At 41.0% G+C, this 22,454-nt stretch overlaps 1 protein-coding gene across 1 annotated transcript; it reads right to left on the reverse strand.

The window, feature by feature from the left end:
* Positions 1-5,567: 5,567 nt before the first annotated feature.
* On the reverse strand, positions 5,568-7,438 carry rxfp3 (relaxin family peptide receptor 3). The gene has a single exon (XM_085463996.1). It carries the CDS (start codon positions 7,227-7,229, stop codon positions 5,991-5,993), a length of 1,239 nt encoding a protein of 412 aa, XP_085320122.1. The 5' UTR covers positions 7,230-7,438; the 3' UTR covers positions 5,568-5,990.
* Positions 7,439-22,454: the final 15,016 nt, after the last annotated feature.

Raw genomic sequence — 22,454 nt, forward strand, 5'->3', positions numbered from 1 at the left:
ACAGTCTCGGTCGTTGTGTCCTTGGGCAAGACACTTCACCCGTAGCCTACTGGTGGTGGTCAGAGGGCCCGGTGGCGCCAGTGTCCGGCAGCCTCGCCTCTGTCAGTACGCCCCAGGGTGGCTGTGGCTACAATGTGGCTTGCCATCACCAGTGTGTGAATGTGTGTGTGAATGGGTGGATGACTGGATATGTAAAGCGCTTTGGGGTCCTTAGGGACTAGTAAAGCGCTATATAAATACAGGCCATTTACCATTTAAAATATTTCTCAAAGGCTCTCAGGTTAATTTTTTGAATGTAACAGACAATTTTTTTGACTCAAGGATGAACTGATTACAGTTAGTTAGTTATCAAGGTGACTCCCACACAGAACACAGTGAAAATTTTTAACAACAAATATGGACATTAGGACAAAATATCACACCACTGTCTAAAATGATCAAATAAAGAAGTAACAGCATTTTGAATCAAACCAACTCGTGTTTATGTTATTGTTTTTATTATTTATTTAGTGCACACCCAAGAAGGGTAGAGACAAATGCTCTGTTATATTGTGGTTCACCAATTACATGATAAATAAAACAGAAAATCTAAACTCAAGAGAATGCAATTTGACCCGCGTATGTTTGCCCATTTACAGAAAACATATTTCTAAAGGTGCTGCTGAGATTAAATTTTCACCTGATGTCGGTAACAACTCGATCCAAGCATGCAAAGAAATCAAACTATAAATGTCACTAAAATTGAACTCGTTAGATGCCATAATACACCACGTTTGGAGGTCAAGAGGCACTGCAAATCACCCCCAAAACACCATACCAACAGTCAGGGGCGATTTTAGCCCATTTTTGGGGTGCTGAAGCACCCCAAAAATGAATGAAAGCACCCCAAAGATTTCTTACTTTTTTTGACAATATTTGCTGTTTGTGAAACACACTACTAAAAATATAAAAAGCATACAGTACTTAATTGAGATGGAACACTTTAACAACAAAAGTATAGATAACCCAGTGTATAGATAACAGTGTTTCAATATTTATATCTTTTATTAGATGTGCATGTGGTTTGGTTATTTGCCTTTTGGTTGAAAGTACACTGAGAGAGGACTTTTTTATTAGTGATTTTAAAAATATATTTGTTTTAATCTAATTGAATACAATCTATTTGTGTATGATTGTCAGTCCAAAGAGGGAGAGAGGAAAGAGGAGAACATGAGGAGAAAGTACAAGGTCAGGACGAACCAGGTAAGAAAACAGACAGGGAACAGTGACAGGCACAACAGAAACTGTTAAACTGCCAAAGAAAAAAAAACACAACTAATTTTACTCGTACAATCTGGAAGTTGTGTTCTCCCTATATTAAAGCTGCTATACAGAGTCTGCAAAACAAACTGGGTTGTCAGCCCTAGCACTGCATTACCATGTTGAACTTCAGTCAGAGGAAGTCACGGTTGCCAAAAACTTTTTGAATCTCAAGAGTGAGGCTGGTGCCATTCCAGATATGTTAACATTGTACAATCTTCTGGATAATCAGATCTTCCCCACACTGAAAACTGTTATTCAGGTTGCCCTAACAAACCCAGTTAGCAGCTGTAGCTGTGAGAGGTCTTTTAGTGTCTTGAGTCAGCTCCATACCTGGCTGAGAAGGACCATGGGTCAAAGCAAACTCCAGCACCTGGCTGTGATGTCAGTTGAGAAAGAGATGCTTGAGAGACTTGACCACCAAAATGTGATAGACAGATTTGCCAACCTCAAGGTGAGGCGACATAGGATAAAAGAAAAGAAAAAAATCTGCAGAGCCATAGTAGCATCTGCACTAAACATCTTTTCATACATTGTATACATTGTACCAAAGGCCAAGGTGTCTCATTTTTCTAATTTTTTAATAGTATTTTGTACATTTGTACATTTCAAGGACTCTATTTTTGGAGTGTATTTTTTATATATCTGTATTATATCATACATACACTTTAAAAGTGAATCTCTGTCCAAAAAATGCACCCAGTTTACTTTTTACTCACTATGAGAATCATTTTCATCATCAGTTTTTGTTTTTTTGTTTTTAAATTCCAATCCATTCTTCTTTAGCAGCATTTAAATAACCTTTATCAGATTTGATGGTTTTGTTACAGACTGGTCAAAAAAGTGTTTAGCTTTTCTTGCACAAATGTGGGATTAAATTGTGTTAAAATGTACAAAACAGTGATGTCATGTTTTGTGACGAGGACCCAGGCACAGAGAGACTTGATGAATTTAAGAATCTTATGATTTAATAAAGAAATTTGCAGACTTGCACAGAGATGGTAAAATTATGATGACTGATAATGGAGATGAAGACAACAGACGATGAGGACAGGGAGGAACGGGGGTTTAAATGCACTAAGGAGACAGTCAGAGGGAACTCAGGAAACTGGAGACATTTAAGGATGCAGGGACTGACAGAGACAGGGAAGAAGGCTCATCATGACGAGTAAAGTTTTTCTTGCCTGGATGGGCAGCTCTCTGGGTGCTCAGCACCCCCAAAAGCTCTGATTCTAGCCAACAGTGTAGTTTGGAGGTGGGAACATCCCCGGTGTGGGGCTGATTTTCAGCATACGTGAATGAACTGGACGAATGAACGGAAAACGCACTGAGACGTTCTTGATAAAAATATGCTGCCATCTAGCAGGATGATGAAGATGAAACGAAGGTGGACGTCTCCCGTTTCAAGACAGTAATCCCAAAAGCACAGCCAAGGAAATTCTCAAATGGTTTCCGAGAAAGAAAATTAAGTTGTCATCTAGAAAGTATTAAATACATTTCATCAAGCTTGCTCAGTACTTTTTCTCTGTGTCATTTCTCATTATCAAACATAATTTATCGACATCTATGGTTTAATTTCATTGCATGTGTGGATTGGATTGTCACCAACATCTGGGGAGAATCTTTAGAAATATATTTACTTGGCAAATTGGTGACATATTAAATACTTATTTTACCCACTTCCTATATGTATTTGGAGATTATGTATTGGAATTTCAGGAGCGGGGCCACGCCTCCAAACCCGCGTCTTCCGGTTGTCATCTATATAGGTTACCCCCTTCGGGGCCTTCCCCAGACCGCAGCTCAATTCATGTCCAAGCGTTCACCTTTACCTACTAAAACCTAAAAATGAGGACGTGAGCCCAGCTAGTGAAATATAATAACTGGAAAGTTGCTACATCTGAAACCTACACAAACGCAGTATTTCACAGATTTGAGGTAATTCCAAAAAAGTTGGGAAGAATGTAAATAAAAAAGGATCTGCAAATCCCATAAATCCAGATTTTATTCACAATAGAACATAGAAAACATGTCAAGTGTTTGAACTGAGAAAACATTCAAGCGAAACATTAGTTCATCTTGGGATTTGATAACAACAGCATGTCTCAAAAAAGCTGGGCAATAAAAATAAAACGCTTGAAAAACATTTGGTGCTAAAAAGAAACGGTTGGAGAAACATAATAAACTAACTAGGTTCATTTGCAACAGGTCTGTAGCCTGAGTGGGTATAAAATGAGCGTCTTAGGAAAAGTTCCACGTGGACAAAAACTGGTGAAATTGCACTTCTTTTTCTTATACTAAAATTTACTGGTTTCACTGGTCTGGCCGTACATGGCCTTGAATGCAAAATGGTCTATAATATCATCAAAAAGATTCATAAAATCAGAAAAGTTGATTTGAATTCGACTGAGGCAAAGTGGAAAACTGTTCAGTGCTCCCATCAGTGCTCATTTAAAAAGTCTGCATCTCTGATGGAATTAAGGTGCATTAGTACCTATGAAATTGGCGGATCTGAAAAGACACCATCATTGATGAAAGCTTTTAGAGTTCCATCCAGGTGACATCTTTTTCAGCGAGGTTCTCATGTATTTCAGCGAGACAGTGTAAAACCACACCCTGCATGTATTACAACAGAATTGATCATAGTAGAGTCCAGACACTGAACTGAGCTGTCTGCAGTCAGACCTTTCACCGGTTGAGAACATTTAATGCAACATGAAATGGAAAATATGACAAAGAAGAGCCAGGAATGGAGCAGCATCCCTCTCCCAACTACTCTCCTCAGTTCCCAGCTGTTTATAGACTGATGTGAAAAGAAGAGAGGATGCCACACTGTGGCAACTTTTTAGACATGTGTTTGATGCAGACAAGTTTTCCTCAGTTTATTATGTCTTCTGCGTTCTACTGCGAATAAAATATGGCTCTACAAATTACTGCATTCTGCTGTTATTTACATTTTGCACAATGTCCCAACTTTTGAAATTGGTGTTGCACATTTATAGCCAATTGAGTGAATAAGATAAATAGAGTTCACAACAAAAAAGCCTTTGCAGATTATCTAATCATATTTGCATCAATGTCCTTTACATCCAGACCCATGTGAGGAGGAGATATTAGATCGCCTTCTGAGCAATGAATATTACATTAAAATTTCTAATCATGATTTTAATTCAAGTCATTTTTTATTACTTCCATCAAAGGGGATTTTACTTACTTTCCACAGGTCCCATGATATGTGTGCGTGCACTGTGGGTTTCAGATTGAACACCCACATGAATCATTTCTCTGGTGTACTAATTTAAAACCGAGGTCCTGGAGCTGTTTGGCATTCACTTCACTAGATTAGCCTGTTGCCATGTGTATATATATTCTCTTCATTCCATAATGTTGGTTATTTTTGTGGGTTTGCAAGACACCTGTTAGTATTTCGGTGTTTTTGTTTCTTTTTCTGTCACTGTTTTCTGTCATGGGCTCACAGCTTGAACAGACGACGAACTGAAGGCTCTGGAGGCATATTAACCAAATGAGTCTTTAAATGGTCTTAAGCACTTAATTGACTGTATTATTTTTTTTTTTTTTTTTGGGGGGGGGGGGGGGGGGGTTCAATGTGGACACATAAATAGCTTTTCAGGGAGGATTTTATTCTGCTCACACTGCATCATTAACACGTGAGAAAGGGAGGAGAGGGAGGAGACTGAAGCTGTCAGTGAAATGCCATTTTTGACTGCTTTTAAATTCGATTTATATTTACTGAGAACTTTGCTCTCTGTTTATTGAAAGTCATCGCTGCCCTCTCAGCGAATGGATGTGAGTAAATGAGATCTGATTATGTGCTCCCATCTAGCAGTCACAAGTGGTGGGGTTGAGTGGGGTGGTGTTTTTAGAGGAATTATTACTCATTCTGTGATAGGTTGTGGTCACTCTCATTTTGGCATGTAAAGGTATACGTTTGTATTTTGATTTCTAAATAATGGAGCTTGAAATGAAAACACTTTTAAAAGCACGTTTTTCTAAATTCATCAAATTGCAAAAAAGAAAATCAAAACAAAAAGCAGCTAAATAAAAATGAATCTCCCATTTAATTTATTTTTAAAATTCAGTAAATTCTGCAGTAGCAACAAATATATGCAGTGTCCGTCATACTTAATTATAACACCTCTTCTCCATATGCATCAATCAAACTTTGCCTCCCACAGTTCAAAACATCAGTCTATGCAGCCCTCCGTGGACCCCCCTCCCCCCCCAACACACACACACACACACACACACACACACACACACACACACACACACACACACACACACAATCAGCACAGGTCTGTGAAACATTCTCTGTAACATTATAGTGGCATTTAACAACTAAATGTCATTCAAGATAAGGACGGGGCGAAGATGAGTAAATGTCTCACATTTTGTTGATGCACCTTACCTGCACATTTAATATATGTTTTGACACCTTATTAAAATATGCGTATTTTCTTATAGGTAAGAACGCCAGTAAGTTGGCTTTTTAAAATCTCAACCAGGGTGAAGCCAAAGTAGCATTTCTGTGGACAAACATGAGTCATAAGCGCTTCTGTTTGACGTTTTTCCTCCTCCAACTTGGACAGCTGTGAGGCAAACAAAACTGACCTGATTGATGTAAATGTGTATGAATACAACATCACAGAGGATTTAAAACGTGCCTTAGATTAAGCGCTGTTCTGGGGTAGGTCTCGCCTGTCATTGTAAATCACTTCCCCGGGAGGATAAAACACCACTGCGGGCTCCTCGGGTGCGCACACGGGGACCAGGACCTGCCCTTGCTCGTCCGCCTCCGGCTTTGTGGTGGCTGTGATCGGTCTTAAGGTGGTCAGAGTCGGCGAAGTCATCCGCCAGAAGAGTTTTTTCAGCGCTTTTCTGAACTCCCGCCTCATAAGACAGTACAGGATGGGATTCAGGCAGCTGTTGGAGTGCGCAAGGCACACGGACACGGGGAACACGTACACTTGCATGCTGTAGTACTCGTAACTGAAGTGAACCACGTTGAGTTTCACGAGGATGCCCCAGGCTGTGAGAGCCTGGTTGGGCAGCCAGCACAGAAAGAAGGACAAGACCACTATGGTGACGGACTTTGTGACTTTGGCGCGTCGCTTGGCGCTCGAGGTGTTGATGTTTTTGGAGGTGATGAAGCGCAAAAGGAGCAGGTAGCAGGCTGAGATGATGCCCAGAGGCACCACGAAGCCAAGCAACACTTTTTGAGAGTGATAGAGCGCGAGCCAAAACTGCGCCGATCCGTTGGTTTCCGGGAATTTGACGAGGCACAGGTCCTCGTTGGAAACTGTCACCGTCGTGGAGAAAACCGCGTGCGGCAGAGCGGCGGAGACGGCGAAAACCCAGATGATAACGGTGATGGACCGCGCGGAACAGCAGTGAGCCCGCCTCCGCCTGCCTTTCAGGGCAGACGCGAGTGACCAGTACCTCGCCACGCTCATGGCGGTCAGGAAAAAAACGCTGGCGTACATGTTCATTGCCGTCACATAGGACACTATCTTGCACATCGCTTTGCCGAAAAGCCAAGTGAAGTCCAAAGCGTTTTCCACAGCCCAGAAGGGCAGAGTCAGGACGAACTGGAAGTCAGTCACCGCCAAACTAGTTACGAAAAGGTTGATGGAGGATTTTTTCCACACATGTTTAGACTTCATTAAGTACAAGACCAGCAAGTTTCCAACCAGACCCAGCGCGCAAACCAGAGAGTAAATGATCGAGATGATAATCCTTACAACAGCGGCTCCATCTCCCACAGAGTCAGCTTTCTCAGAGTCTGGCAGGTGGAGGTAGTCCTCGTACGAGCTGTTGGTCGTGTTGAAAACATAGCTCAAGTTAAAGGAAGCAGCATAGACAATCCCTGGCGAGCCTTCATAAGCAGTGTCGCTAAATTCTCCAGACATTTTTTAATTAACTTTTATCCACGAGAGTGTTTAAGTCATGATCAAATCCAAATGACTCGCACCACTGAAATAATCTTTGTATTTGGCTCTATGTGCGAGTTTTCTGCGAAACAAAAACAAATAAAATGTTTCTGTGCGCACAGGCGACACAGTTCTTCACGAGCTTGTTGTGTTGCTTTGAGATTTTGTCAGTGCGCCTCATCTCTCCAAGAAGCTTCCTGACGCAGCTCACGTATAAACGTGGCGCTGTCTTTGGTTCTGGTCCTTGGTGCAGATACCACGAAGAGGGTGGGGGTGGAGGGGTGTTCCACGGACAAGAAAATTCAGAGCATGGAAATAAATTGTTAAAAAAAATTGAAGTGTCTTTATTTTATGCATGAATGTATTTATTTCTTCAGATCATCTGGAACATTTTCTTCCTCACATCGCACTCTCTGTATCATGCACAAACCCTACACACAAACATAAACACCGATTGTCAGACACAATAAAAGACGATTTCTTGAAGGCAGTGTTTTATTATGAATCTTTTTCCTCTTATACTGATTCCACTTCAGAACAACCTTGTGCGCAAGTAACCTGAAAGTCAGAGAGTCACCTGCCTTAATGCCGCATGCATGTGACACGACAATGTCGTTCATCATACAGTCGCACAACCTTCAAAGACACACTATCGTGTGGAGTTTCGAGGACACGCGCTTGGCAACATAAACTTTAAATATCACTGGAACCTGCTATTATTCCTGCACTACATTAAGAGTCACAAGAGTGGTCCTCACAGCTATTCAACATGCAGCTGAACGAGAAAAAGAGTAGTTACGATATAATTGCCAGTTTTTTGGATCAACTTGTGTATCAAATTCACCTCTTCTTTTCCCGTTCATCAAAAAGTAGCCACTGAGGGGATAAACAACCAATTCTGTACCCGTTTCTACAAAATAGATTACTCAAAATGTGAGCTATTACTCCAAAAGACAAATGGAAAAAAGGATCTTCTATGAGTTCACCTTGTAGTCTCAATTTTGACTCATTTTTTGCACATTTTTGAAGTTCCCACATCAGCTCATCGAAGCTTCAAAGAAAACAAAAATTAACCTTCAGAAAGTTGCACAAAAATCTTTCGAAATGAATTTTTTCTAGGAATGAACAAGCCAGTGTCACTTGCATGCCACGTTTCCTCAGTTGTGTAATCCACAGTGGTAAAGAATCTTTAGATCTTTTGTCAGAACGCAGCAGACTCTTTCTTACTGCTGACAGTCTCCTCCTACGTGTTTCAGTAACTAATTACTGATTACTTCCCCAAAAAAGTAATCCCGTTACTTTACTGATTACTTATTTTCAAAAGTAATTAATTACTTAGTTACTTTTTTAAAACACGATTTACAACCTGAAGAGGTGATAAAGCGATAGATCTTTCAGCCCAATTCTACTTTTTCTATATAATCCATCATACAAAATGTAATCAAATGGAAAAGTCTCTTTTTTTTAACTTGTTTTATCAGTTTTAATCTTTTAACTTTATGCATCAAGCAAAAATTTAATTATATGCAACATTCTCTGACTTGAATAAATTAGTTTAAGATTTAAACCTATTTTCTACACATTCCAGCACATAAAATAAAATATTTTTAGTGTTTACACTCACTCTTTCAAATAGATGCAAGTAAAACACAGCAGAAAATAAATAAAGTCAAAGACTAGCGGTCCTGTTGCTCTATTTTCACCAGTAAAGCAGGACTGTGGTAGGCGGAGGTTTACCCTGGTGCAGGTGTGCCGCGGTCAGTTGAAGAATCCGCGAGTTTCTCTGTGAATTTCCCATTACGTCATTTTGCACTCCGTGCTTGCTTGGAAGTTTAGGGGTTTTTTCGCTGTAAAAAGAAGTTTTCTTCCCACGCACGATGGACGCTAATGTTTTTGTCACTTTTTATGGAATCAAACTCAAAGTAAGGTCAGTACTTCCACGCTTTAAACGCTGCACGCTCATACTCTCTCCCACAATCGATATGTGGTCCATTGTTGATCTGCACACAGCTGTTGTCACTAAAGGCGTGTCACTAACGGCGCACTCGCTTACGTCACTGTCGTGAGACATTCTCGCAAAAAATCACGGTTTTAGTAACGCAGTGTTCCTACGGGAAAGTAACGGTAATCTAATTACCGTTTTTGCAATAGTAATCCCTTACTTTACTCGTTACTTGAAAAAAGTAATCAGATTGCAGTAACGCGTTACAAGTAACGCGTTACTGCCCATCTCTGGTTTTCACTAACAGTAAATTCCTGCTGTATCTGACTATTATGTGTATTATGAGTAGAAGTGACTGCTATTGTGCATCGGAGTGCAGAGCTGAACCAATCACAGCCGCAGCGTCACGTCACGTGACTTGTTACGTACAGCACAAGTGCCAAGCCGCACATGTTTATTTGTTTGGGAAGCAGCCAGCCACCCTACCGCCCGGGTAATGGAGGAAATGAGTGTGCCGACTAGAAAAATCAACCGAGCGTGACCGAAGGTTACCGAAGAGAAAACAGATGATGGTTCCAATGCCGGAGAGATTGTCGAACGGAAGAGCCAGAGAAGTTCCGTAGTGTGAAGGTATTTCGGCTATTTCAAGTCTGACAAAAAACAGAATAGCGTGCACTGTAAATTGTGAAAATGAAAATAAATAAATAAATTACATAGCACTGGACACAATCCAGGCACAGCAGAAAGAGCATTAATAAATGCCTAAGTATGCAAATATTTAGTATATTATTTGGCGAACTTCATCAAACAAAGCAGCTGAGAAAAAATCTATATATACTTGAGAAGTTTCTACCAGCAAGTTTGCGTTTCAATACCAAGACTGTATATAAAAGATGGGCGTAGCTTCAGCGTCTCAAAAGAGAAGCTAATGCAGAAGTGCCTGTAAGCCTGAATTCCTTTTAAAGGCCACCAGGGGGCAATAGCAACAGAATTCTCTCACAAATTCATGGCTTCAGTGACTCATTTTTGGTCATACTGATTAAGAAATTATCCATTTTGTATATTTTGATCACCCTAATTGTCAGTGATGTGCTCACTGACTCTTAACTGACAAGTTATTAACCAATGAGCATATGGTTTCTGCAGATCCCTCGCTCCACCATGTCTGTTTTTAAAACATCAAAACGGTAATGAAAAAATGTTCATCTTAAGGTTTAATAATAGGAGTTCACGGACCGACGGCTGTGTTACATTAGTAGTAGTAACTATCTGGTTCATTTAAATCTACCCCTGGTTTGTCTTCCACCTTGGTGTGATTCACGTGGGCAGGTGTGAAGACGGTAATTGGACTTAAGTGTGCACCAAAACCACAGGGCCAAGAAGACCTTTAGAGAAGGTGGCCTCAGTCCAATTCCAAAAGACTAAATGCCTTCCCAATGCCAGGTATGCTTTGCATTCTGGGATGTAGCAGGTTGCCACAGATGTGCAGCGTACACAAACAGTCAGCCATAAAATTAATGTAAATTGTAATCCAGTATGCCAGAACACAGCAACTTCTTCCTGCATTTACTTGTTTGTTCTCGGTGTGAAACACCTGCAGATTGCTAATCTGGTTTAGGGTTTATTCCTTTTTTCTTTATTCGTTTAACTTTTGTTTCATAAAGGTAAGATTTGAATTAACCAAACTAAGATTGTTCCATGAATCAAATTCACTGCCAGCATTTTCCATTATGTTGGACACATTCCCATTTAGCTTGATGGGCACCACCTGATAAAATTGGTTTTAATGTGATCTAACAGCAACTTACCCGCTGCTAATGCAGAAAACCCAATGCAACCCAAGTTTAATCTCTTATTCCAAGAAAACAAAATCTGAAGGCAATTCAGCTTTTAGTTCTTAACCTCATGTGGAGTTTAGGAGCACTAGGACTGCTTGACATTAGTGCTCTACATTTTTAAGCTAACTTTATGTCGCGGCTGAGGCAGCAGTCATGTGGTAGAATAAATGAGGACCCAAAATGCAGACGGCGGTGGAGATGCGAGGGGAAGTTTATTTACACTGAAAATAACAGAGGTGAGGGCAGAACTGGGCCCTGTTTCAGGAAGCCAGTTTAGTGGAAAAACTGAGTAAGTATACCCTGAGTTAACGAAAACTCTGGGTTTTCGGTTTCACAAAGCGAGTTCAGCTGCAGCCTGAGTGAGTCACTATGACGACACACTCCGTGAAGCTAACCTGCCCCCTAGCAGGTTTACTACAACTAACCCTGACTGTCTCCGCCCCTTTGTCGGAAACCTGACAGTAGGAAGTGTCGGACATGGCGTGCCACTTCCTTGAAGAGCCAGTAGATCGTGAAGCCCAAATTCTCCGCAGAGCTCTCCGCCGGGAGAGAGTGATCAGAGCGCGTTTGGACATTTTATCATTTCCTGATGATTTTCTGTGCGAACGTTACCGTTTCTCAGCACAATCTATAATTTATTTGGATAACATCCTCAGGCCATATATTACGCATGTGACACATCGCGGACATGCTCTCAGTTCATTGCATATTATTTGTATTGCACTTCGGTTTCTTGCAAACGGGAGCTTTCTGTATAATATTGGTGACGCTGAGCACGTTTCCAAGGCTACCGTCTGTCGGGCAGTCAGGAATGTTACAGTTGCACTGAAACGTCTCCTGTACTCGTTTGTGGTGTTCCCCGGTCATAGACCCACAAGATTTATCAAAGAGGGATTCCACAAAATTGCAGGTATCAGGATGACCAAAACTTAATGTATGATGTGGTGATACTTGGACTACTACTTAAATTGCACATTTATTTTCAGGGTTCCCAGGCGTGATTGGCTGTATAGATGGCACTCACATTCCAATCATTGCTCCTTCAGTAAATGAAGGAGACTATGTGAACAGGAAGTCTTTCCACAGCATTAATGTACAGGTACATGGTTCCCTGTAGCATGTCAAACTAACAAATTATTTCATTATAGTAATGGATGCTAATTTGTGTTCTCTGCACTGTGAAGATCATATGTGATGCTGCCAACATTATCACAAATGTGGAAGCCAAGTGGCCAGGCTCTGTCCATGACTCACAAATATTCCGTGAATGTACACTGAGCACAAAATTTGGACATGGTGAGTTGAGAATACTTTAAAATATATAAAGACCAATTGCTTCAGGGACATTTGAACTGAAGTGTATCCTTCTGTCTTAGGAGAGTTCACTGGCTACTTGCTTGGTGATAGGGGGTATCCATGTTTACCCTATTTGCTTACCCCTTACCCTGACCCTGAACCGGGCCCACAGCAGCGATATAATCTGGCTAATTGCAGGACAAGAGCCAGAATTGAAATGACTATCGGAATGCTTAAGGCCCGGTTCCAGTGCCTGCAAAGACTCAGGGTCACCCCAGAAAGGGCATGTGACATTATTGTGGCATGTGTGATTCTTCACAACATTGCCACAATTAGAGGAGAACACTGTCCTTCTGAACCAAACATCAGCAGTGATCCAAACCATGAACATCCTGACCCTCCCACGGACATACAAGATGGAAGCGCAGTCAGAGACACCATATGTCACAATCATTTCCTTTGACCCATCACCTCAACATGTTGAAAGAAGAATAAACAGATTTTTTGTTCAACTGGCTTTATTGGTCGCCTGTGTTTCCTGTACACAAAGTATTAAAAGATGTAAACCTCATAAAGTGTCTCTGTTGCTTCCTCCTCTGTAACAGCTGTCAATGTTTCTTCATTATTTTCCTGTAGTAAAGAAATAGACAACATTGCTGTTCTACTGTAAACTCATATAATCTGTGGAGTATTACTCACAACTGCATGTTGGTCTGGCTCAACAGGAGGCTGCACCAGATGCAGTACACCATCACCATCAACTGATAGAATATGAGGTTTATACAGGTCACTTATGACTTACAAGGGACCAAATGGCAATTAACAAACATACCAAGCACCTTACACTTCATTGTCATTATGCTCTCAAAGACAACCAAGGCTGAGGGAAGGCAAAATCAGTAGGAAAATAACTTCACTACAAAATAATCCATTATGGTAAAGAGTTTATCAAATGAATGAGTAGCACTGCAAAGGTGACTGTGAAGAAAGGATGTATGCACATCATGTATTATTTTGAATTTACCCCTTATGTAGGCACTTGTGTCTTGCGGGGTTATTGACTCAGAGGATGTCCCCGCAGAGATGCCTTCGGCCACAGGGCGCCCACTGTTTTGGCTGAGGGCCAACTGCTCAGCCTCTGTGAGTGGTGGTGGTGGAGGACCCCCACCTGTTTTTCGGGCCTCCGCTTTTTTTCTGTTGGCTATAACGGGCCACATTTGAGCATACAGAGTAAGCAAATATGTACTTGTAATGTGCTCAGATAATTTCAATAAGTGCTTACAGAAAGAAAATTAATGTAGCCTCTAACTGCAATTGATTTACATCGGACAAACAGACCAAGCACTATGGCTCATAATACAATTACACCTTACCTGTTTGGACTATATTTTTATATTTCATTTTTACTTGCTGCCAGGAACGTTTGGGGCCTGTTGGGTTGCACCTGCGCTCACATCACATCACAAAATAAAATGTATAAAATAACAAATAAAATAACATATGATAAAATAACGTGATAAATGGGTGGAAATCCCTCGATCAATGTTTATATTAACACTCACGCATTGACTCTGTCGGCTTTGTTTTGCCATGCATGCTCTCTTTCTTTTGCAGCTGTGGCTGTGTTACTTTTTTCCGCGGAATTTGCATGTTATCGGCATATGCTGCCATCAGAATTTCGGCCTCAAGCGCTGTGAAATACATTGACCGCGCCTTCTTTCCCTCCGTCTCCATGGTGACTCGCTTAATCTGTGCTCCGCTTATCAGGGCTTTATGTATCCTCGTCCGCGCGCTTCACTTGGGGTTAAAGCAACTCCGCGTTGACTGAACTAATTGTTATCAGCCTTTCTGAAACCGAATATTCCGAGTTGGACAGTTCGGGGTTACTCAACCGTGAGTGTCGTTTTTCACTCTGAGTTTTCCAAACCGGCTTCCTGAAACAGGGCCCTGAACATAAACCTAAACTGGGTGAAACTAACAAACAAACCTGGGACATAAGGTCAGCGGGAGAAACTCAGAGGTGGCAGATGAGGACGGCTAGACAGAGAGCGAGAGAGAGAGAGAGCGAGAGAGAGAGCGAGAGAGATGCAGAGGACCATGGAGAATAAACACAGACAATCTGACAACAAGCAGAAGCCAACACACACTATAAATACACAGCAGGTAATGAGGAGATGACACACAGGGGTTGACACAGCTGACACTAATGGACATAATGAGAAGCAGACCTACAAAGTAAAACCGGAAACACACAGACTGTTTTACAACACCAAATGCAGGGACCCGAACGGAGCACAGAGGGAAGACACGGGTAGGGATAATAAACACAACAACCAAACCCAAAGAACTAATACAAATTCAGAATAAACACCAAACACAAGATGAAACCAAAATGAAACACAAAATGCTGGGTCAACGACCCAGGACCATGACACTTTAATTACAGTCTTCACACCACTGGGACTGTGAACATAAATAAGACATTAAGTCCAGGCCTTGATAGTGAACATAATCTTCACATTCTTTGGTTTTTACAGAAAGTCCAGTCCAGGTATAAATTGTCCCTTTGGCTGTTACATTTAAGAGAAAGGTCAGGAAAGGTCTCCATTTGCCAAATCACACAACAGTCTGTCGGCTCAAGGCCAGAAAAAAAACCAAACATTTAATACATGGAAACTACATCACATTGTTACACAGTGTTTACTTGAGCCAACACTAATGTGGATATACAAATCAATACAGCTGTATCAAATGATAGCAAGAGGAATAACAAAGACCATTATACAGATTCTATTGGCCTGTTTTTGAGAACAATACATGCTCAAGGGAAGGCTGTAAACTCTCAAGAGCCTCAGGAGAAAGAAGGCAAGAGAAACTTTGAGCAAGAGCGTAATGGTGTAGAAAATCTCAAAAGAGACAGTCGGTGCATCAGGAATGTGGAGAATATGTGAGGGTCATGCTGTAAGCACTTAATAAAACAATGTAGTTTTCTGAGATTTGGTTCGAAAACATTTTGCTATATTTTTTTTTTTTTTTTGTGTGTGCTTTAATGTTATTGCCAGTGAGTAACTGACTACTTGAGGCACGTAGGCCAAGTCACAGTGTTCTGGCATCAAGTTCTTGATGCCAGGTCTCTCTTGGAAATTAGATTTTTAATCTCAATGATATTTTTTTACCTGGATAAATAAAGGACTAATAAAAAAAAATCTTGATCCTGCAGTACCCACATTTTCTTGTTTTTTTTATTTGTTAGCAGTGTGGGGCCTCAGATAAAACTGGAATGGCTGATTAATAATTTACATATGGCTTATCAATTCTAGCAGTAAGTTAACCAGTTCAAGCAGCAGTTTCATTGGATAAGACACACAGGATCAAGGGGGTGAAATGAGCTATCATCAACAACGATGAAGGAATTTTATTCACATTATCCATAAAGCCAGGTGGACAGGGTTCATTTTCTGTTTATGGAACTCTAAATGAAAGATGAGATTGTCTAAACCCCAGAGGTACTCTGCTTTCAGTGAACATTTGCTCTTTGTCTTGATCTGATAAGCCAAAAATCTTCCGAGGAAACCAATGTATAGGACACACCTCCACGGCACTGAGGATAAAATACAAATAAAAGCTGTGTGAGAGGGAAAATCTTTGCTGTTTCAATCACAACTGCCTGCCTTCTCACTAGATTTCAACTTGTTTTAGAAAATATCTTCACACAACAGCTAGAAAAAGTAACTTAGAGAATGACACCTGTACCAGTCTATGCCTAGATCAGGTGTTTCAAACACAAGGTCAGCAGGCCAGAATCAGCCAGGCAAAGACTCCACAACCCAGGCCACTGGATGGCTTTGGAAAGTAGGAAGGAGGGCATAAATTTCAACTGTATTTTGATAAGTTTCTATGTTTTTCTATTGATAAAGACCCCTCCCAAAGCCATGCGACACCAAAGTAAGTAACAGATATAAAATTAAATGACCGAAAATTATAACTATTATATATGATGTATAATTATATATGTGTATGTGTTGAATATGGAGCTACCAGGTAGGAGGAAAAAAAGAATAACTCAGAGAAGAATTATGGATGTGACGAAGGATGACATGTGGAGGGTTGGCGTGACAGAGGAGGAGGCTAGGTACACAGTGAGATGAAAGCAGATGAGCTGCTGTGGCGACCACTAAAGGGAACAGCTGAAAGAAGAAGAATTGAATTTAAAAGGATTCAAAGTTCTGATTTACCTACTGGCTCTATGTTAAGTATCACTGGTGAAAAACAAAAAGTCAAATATTTTCTTCTCAAATATAGCAGATCAAATATGAACCAGCATTAAACAGGAATAAAGTTAAGGACATACAGGCCTAGTACTGTAAAAATCATGTATTTAATGTAAAGATTTAGAACTGCCTTCCAGATCACATACTTTTCTACTGCAGCCCTTACAAAGTGTGTATGTGTGCACACATTTAGAATAGTCACATCATTGCACCTTCAATTTTAAGTCTCTTGCTGAGTATGCAGAGGTCTGTGAACATGTGACTTACTGAATTATGTTTATTAATTTAAATGTGGTTGTGCTCTGCTGACCTCCAGTGGCATTATTAGGACCTACAGCAGCTGAACACAAACTGGTTGGAAAAGTGGGAGGATCCAAAGCCCAGCAACTCTTCCTGGACAACTCCCCAAGCTTGCTTCCAATGCTGATTTAAGTGCCATCCGGTGTTTGGGAGTTACAGCACAGCTGTTGGAGCCCCTATAGCTGGCAGAAATACCAGAGAACAGATGGAGCTGATAGCAGTCATGGTGGAGAGTGAATCGAGATAGGCTTGTAGTTACATTTCATCAAAGGTCTAATGTCCACCGGAAATAAACACGCACAGTCATTTAAGGTGTTGTTTATGAAAGAGGTTTTTACTGCCTCTAACAAATTAAACATCTACAACAGTTTGGCAGGTTTCCGTCTCTCTTATCACATTCATTTCTAAGTACAGCAGACACACCCCTCATATAGAAACTCCAGCATACCCTTGCTCTCGCACTTTTGAAGTCAGCTGCGTGCTCTGGCCCAGTGAAATTAGGTCAAAGATACTAAACTTTCACTGTCAACAAAGTCTAGCAGAGATTTACACAGACATTTTTTTTCACAGTGTGATTGGTGTTCAGAGTATTTTTAGTGCTTATTAATCAGTTGGTTTCATTTATGCGGATAAAAATGTGAGAATTAGCCCACTTTAAAGACATCCTAGGCAAAGCATTTCACTGTGGCAGAAGCCAAGAACAAGTCAGTCTTGTCTCCACCTGCAACCAAGACCATTTTTCACATGATCAAATTCAAACTGACTGTGACCAAAACAAATCACTGAAAACAGAGATTCAAGGGGTTTAATCATGGCATTGCATGAAGTCCTGCAAACTACAGCTGCTGAGAGGATTGCACAACCAATCACACCTATACACCAACCAGTCACCTGAGGCTGGCACCACAAAAGTGAGTCAGTCAATAAAAAGTCCCGTGTCAGCTTTACTTTTTACTGCTCTAAAAAGTATGTTTACAGCCTGGTACGAAAAAAACAAAAAATAAAGAATGCCTATGGAGAGCTGGAATGGGGTGGGCTTTTGGATAATGGAGTTTGGTTCATGGCTGCTTTGATTGACAGGTGTCTAGACACTGCAGCTGAAGTCAATAAATGTCTCTAGGCTTCAGCTTTGCTACTTTGAGCCATTAAACTGTACCATACCATCATTTGTTGGTACCTTGGAAAGTTATCAGGCTTTATTTCATTTTCTAAGTCAGACAGATGTTTTTGATAGGATTTAAGGGTTGTTTTCTTTCTTTCCTTCTTTTAGATGATGTAGCAGTTTTACACATTTGCTTAACACGTGAAAGATCCCTGTTTTAAGCCTTGGAGTAGACAGAAATCCCTTGGGGCTAGTGTAAAAATGTGCCAAATCTAATATGTGGAGTTACCTGATGCTTCATCTCCTTGTGAAAATGGCAGCAGCTTTTTTGTTTTTGTTTTTTGAGCAACATTCTGGTCCACACTGCATTCTAACTGGTGGTACTAACATACCATGAGGCACATCAGGGGACCGCACTGGGGTAGGGCAGCCCACTCCTCTAATGTAGGTATACTGTGGACATGCTGCACATTTATAATGGCTCCCTGTCTGCTTAGTGTGAGCAACCCACATTCAGCCCATGCCATGAGCTGCCCCACTGGGGCCAATCTGGACCTAGGCTCTACATTACACAGTGGGTTGCCCACTGTGTAATGTAGGCCTGTTCACAGTAGCTCCACATGGGCCCCAAGAGGGCATCTTTGCTGGGATGGCTGCGTGCAATTTTATGTAATACAGTGTATTACTGCAGTCTACCCTGACTTCACAGTCCAAATCGATACCATGCTATGAGTAGTATGTAAAACATTAGAGCTTGTAATCTGTACTGCCACCGTGGTTTACTTGTGATTTGCTAAAAAAAAAAAAAAAAAAAGCATCGACCAGGCTCTATCCACGAATGTACTGTTGTTGTTTTAAAGTACAAAGCGAAAAAAGGCATTGCATTGTACTCCAGGCAGTGGTAGTGATGAGCTAATAGCCTGTTGTTTTTCAACTGCTATTCCTGCAACATGGTTGACTCAGTTGTGACATCTCTCCCATCTCTGATGAAGTGAAAGGAACGTGACATATGCGCACAACACAGAGAAACAAAGCAAGTGCCAGCAGGTATGTTAACAGGAAGTACACAAAAAAGACAAAAAAAGAGCTGGCATTCTAATAGGATTAGTTTTGTAAAAGCTGTTTCATGTCATTGAGATTCTTTGTTTCAATATGACGTGTCAAGTATCGTTAAAGTTTGGTTAGACCAGTTTTTCTTCATACAGAAATGATCTTCCAGAGATGCAGATGTAAAGTAGTAGCGCAACAGTATTTAGCGCGAGTTGTCAGCTGTTCATGGGGTTGGCAATTCCATCTCCCCTTTCTGACCCAAAAACACGACCTGATGCGTCCACCTGGATTTGCATGGATGCATCAGTGTGTGTAAAAATCTGCCTGTGGATGAGGCTGATAGTATAAAAAGTGCTGGATACAGTAAATTACAGTTAATTTACCTTGGAATCAACTATGACAATAGTTACAGCCAATATAACGCATAGCTGTACAATACAGTGGTGTAGACTCCCGATCACGTGAGGACCTTGATAAAGGTATAGTCATTGCATCAACAGGGACCAAGGCCATTTGGCCAAGGTCAGCAGTGGCTTCTCTCTGACTTGTATATCAACAAGACATTAAAAGCCTATTGTTCGGGACTAGAATGAGAGAGCATATTTCTCCCACACTAGCTTGATGATTCAGTAGACAGACACTCACTCTATCTTTAACACCATTAAAAATGACCGTTTTGATAAAGCTAATAATTAGGGCTGGATGAGGCATCCCTGAACCCTCCTGCTGTTATGCTGAAATAGAACTAGCATGCTGGGAGCGTCCCATGATTCACTGAGTGTTTCTTCTTCATCCAACTCTTTTCAATCTGGGTTTATGCATCACTTTGCATTTAATTATTAGTTATTATTATTATTATTAATCTCTGCCTCAGTTCAACTGTGTGTCTTTTGTCCTGTCTCCCTCCCAACCAGTCGCGGTGGATGGTTCGCCCCTCCCTGATCCTGGTTCCACCAGAGGTTTCGTAATGTTTCTTCCCACTGTTGCCAAATGCTTGCTCATAGGTTTTTTCTGACTGTTGGGGTTTTCTTTGTATTATTGTATTTTCTTTATCTTACACTTTAAAGCACCTTGAGGTGAGTGTGGTTGTAATTTGGTACTATATAACTAAAACTGACCTGAACCTGTGCTTGTGTCAGATGCCTCACAGTATGAAGGCTCTACGTTTTAACCTGTCCAAAGACTTGCTTGTCCGGTTAACTGGTGATTATGAAGTGGCTCCTTGATGTGACAATACAGGGAGTGCAGAATTATTAGGCAAGTTGTATTTTTGAGGAATAATGTTATTATTGAACAACAACCATGTTCTCAATGAACCCAAAAAACTCATTAATATCAAAGCTGAATGTTTTTGGAAGTAGTTTTTAGTTTGTTTTTAGTTTTAGCTATTTTAGGGGGATATCTGTGTGTGCAGGTGACTATTACTGTGCATAATTATTAGGCAACTTAACAAAAAACAAATATATACCCATTTCAATTATTTATTTTTACCAGTGAAACCAATATAACATCTCCACATTCACAAATATACATTTCTGACATTCAAAAACAAAACAAAAACAAATCAGCGACCAATATAGCCACCTTTCTTTGCAAGGACACTCAAAAGCCTGCCATCCATGGATTCTGTCAGTGTTTTGATCTGTTCACCATCAACATTGCGTGCAGCAGCAACCACAGCCTCCCAGACACTGTTCAGAGAGGTGTACTGTTTTCCCTCCTTGTAAATCTCACATTTGATGATGGACCACAGGTTCTCAATGGGGTTCAGATCAGGTGAACAAGGAGGCCATGTCATTAGTTTTTCTTCTTTTATACCCTTTCTTGCCAGCCACGCTGTGGAGTACTTGGACGCGTGTGACGGAGCATTGTCCTGCATGAAAATCATGTTTTTCTTGAAGGATGCAGACTTCTTCCTGTACCACTGCTTGAAGAAGGTGTCTTCCAGAAACAGGCAGTAGGACTGGGAGTTGAGCTTGACTCCATCCTCAACCTGAAAAGGCCCCACAAGCTCATCTTTGATGATACCAGCCCAAACCAGTACTCCACCTCCACCTTGCTGGCGTCTGAGTCGGACTGGAGCTCTATGCCCTTTACCAATCCAGCCACGGGCCCATCCATCTGGCCCATCAAGACTCACTCTCATTTCATCAGTCCATAAAACCTTAGAAAAACCAGTCTTGAGATATTTCTTGGCCCAGTCTTGACGTTTCAGCTTGTGTGTCTTGTTCAGTGGTGGTCGTCTTTCAGCCTTTCTTACCTTGGCCATGTCTCTGAGTATTGCACACCTTGTGCTTTTGGGCACTCCAGTGATGTTGCAGCTCTGAAATATGGCCAAACTGGTGGCAAGTGGCATCTTGGCAGCTGCACGCTTGACTTTTCTCAGTTCATGGGCAGTTATTTTGCGCCTTGGTTTTTCCACACGCTTCTTGCGACCCTGTTGACTATTTTGAATGAAACGCTTGATTGTTCGATGATCATGCTTCAGAAGCTTTGCAATTTTGAGACTGCTGCATCCCTCTGCAAGATATCTCACTATTTTTGACTTTTCTGAGCCTGTCAAGTCCTTCTTTTGACCCATTTTGCCAAAGGAAAGGACGTTGCCTAATAATTATGCACACCTGATATAGGGTGTTGATGTCATTAGACCACACCCCTTCTCATTACAGAGATGCACATCACCTAATATGCTTAATTGGTAGTAGGCTTTCGAGCCTATACAGCTTGGAGTAAGACAACATGCATGAAGAGGATGATGTGGACAAAATACTCATTTGCCTAATAATTCTGCACTCCCTGTACATGTTTGGGGTGACCTCTCATCCAGTGTCTGGTTTAAAGTCTGTAGAACTGGATAGAGTTGAGCGTAAGATAAAGAAGCCTTTATGCATCAAATACATGAAGTCTGTTGAAATAATGTGAATATATTGGCAGCAGATGACTATCTGAACCTAACTGTATGCACCACAGTGCTGTCAGAGGCATAAACAGATCATCAATCTGCACCACACAGTGAAGCCGCAATTATTAGTGGACCACTGGAGCAACACATAACATATGTGTCATCTCAGTTATTTTGTTTTTTGTGAAACAGAGAAGCTCTGAAGAAGTTTTTGCATTATAAATTTTCCATTTCTAGTACATCCACTCCCCTCCTTCAGTTAAGGGACCACAGTGAGTTTCTGCACACTTACCTTCCAATCTAGACAATAATCTGCAACATTGCCTTTGAGACCTTCACAGAAGCGAAACAGGAGGCACCACACAAAAGACTGCAGATCATGATTTTCAAAAAGTGCTCCGCTGGGTAGGACAATATCAGACCTCAAAATGGTGAGAACTCACCAATAAGTACACTCTGCTAACACAAAGCTAACCAGACCAGCTGCATTCATTTATATTCAT

This window comes from Copadichromis virginalis, linkage group LG7 (genome assembly GCF_057382275.1).
Source record: "Copadichromis virginalis isolate Kocher_CV1m ecotype Utaka linkage group LG7, C_Virginalis_male_GT1.1, whole genome shotgun sequence".
NCBI classification, from domain to species: domain Eukaryota; kingdom Metazoa; phylum Chordata; class Actinopteri; order Cichliformes; family Cichlidae; genus Copadichromis; species Copadichromis virginalis.

Bases quoted from the DNA above. Each gene is read 5' to 3' on its own strand.
- rxfp3 (XM_085463996.1), bottom strand. From the start codon at position 7,229: ATGTCTGGAGAATTTAGCGACACTGCTTATGAAGGCTCGCCAGGGATT.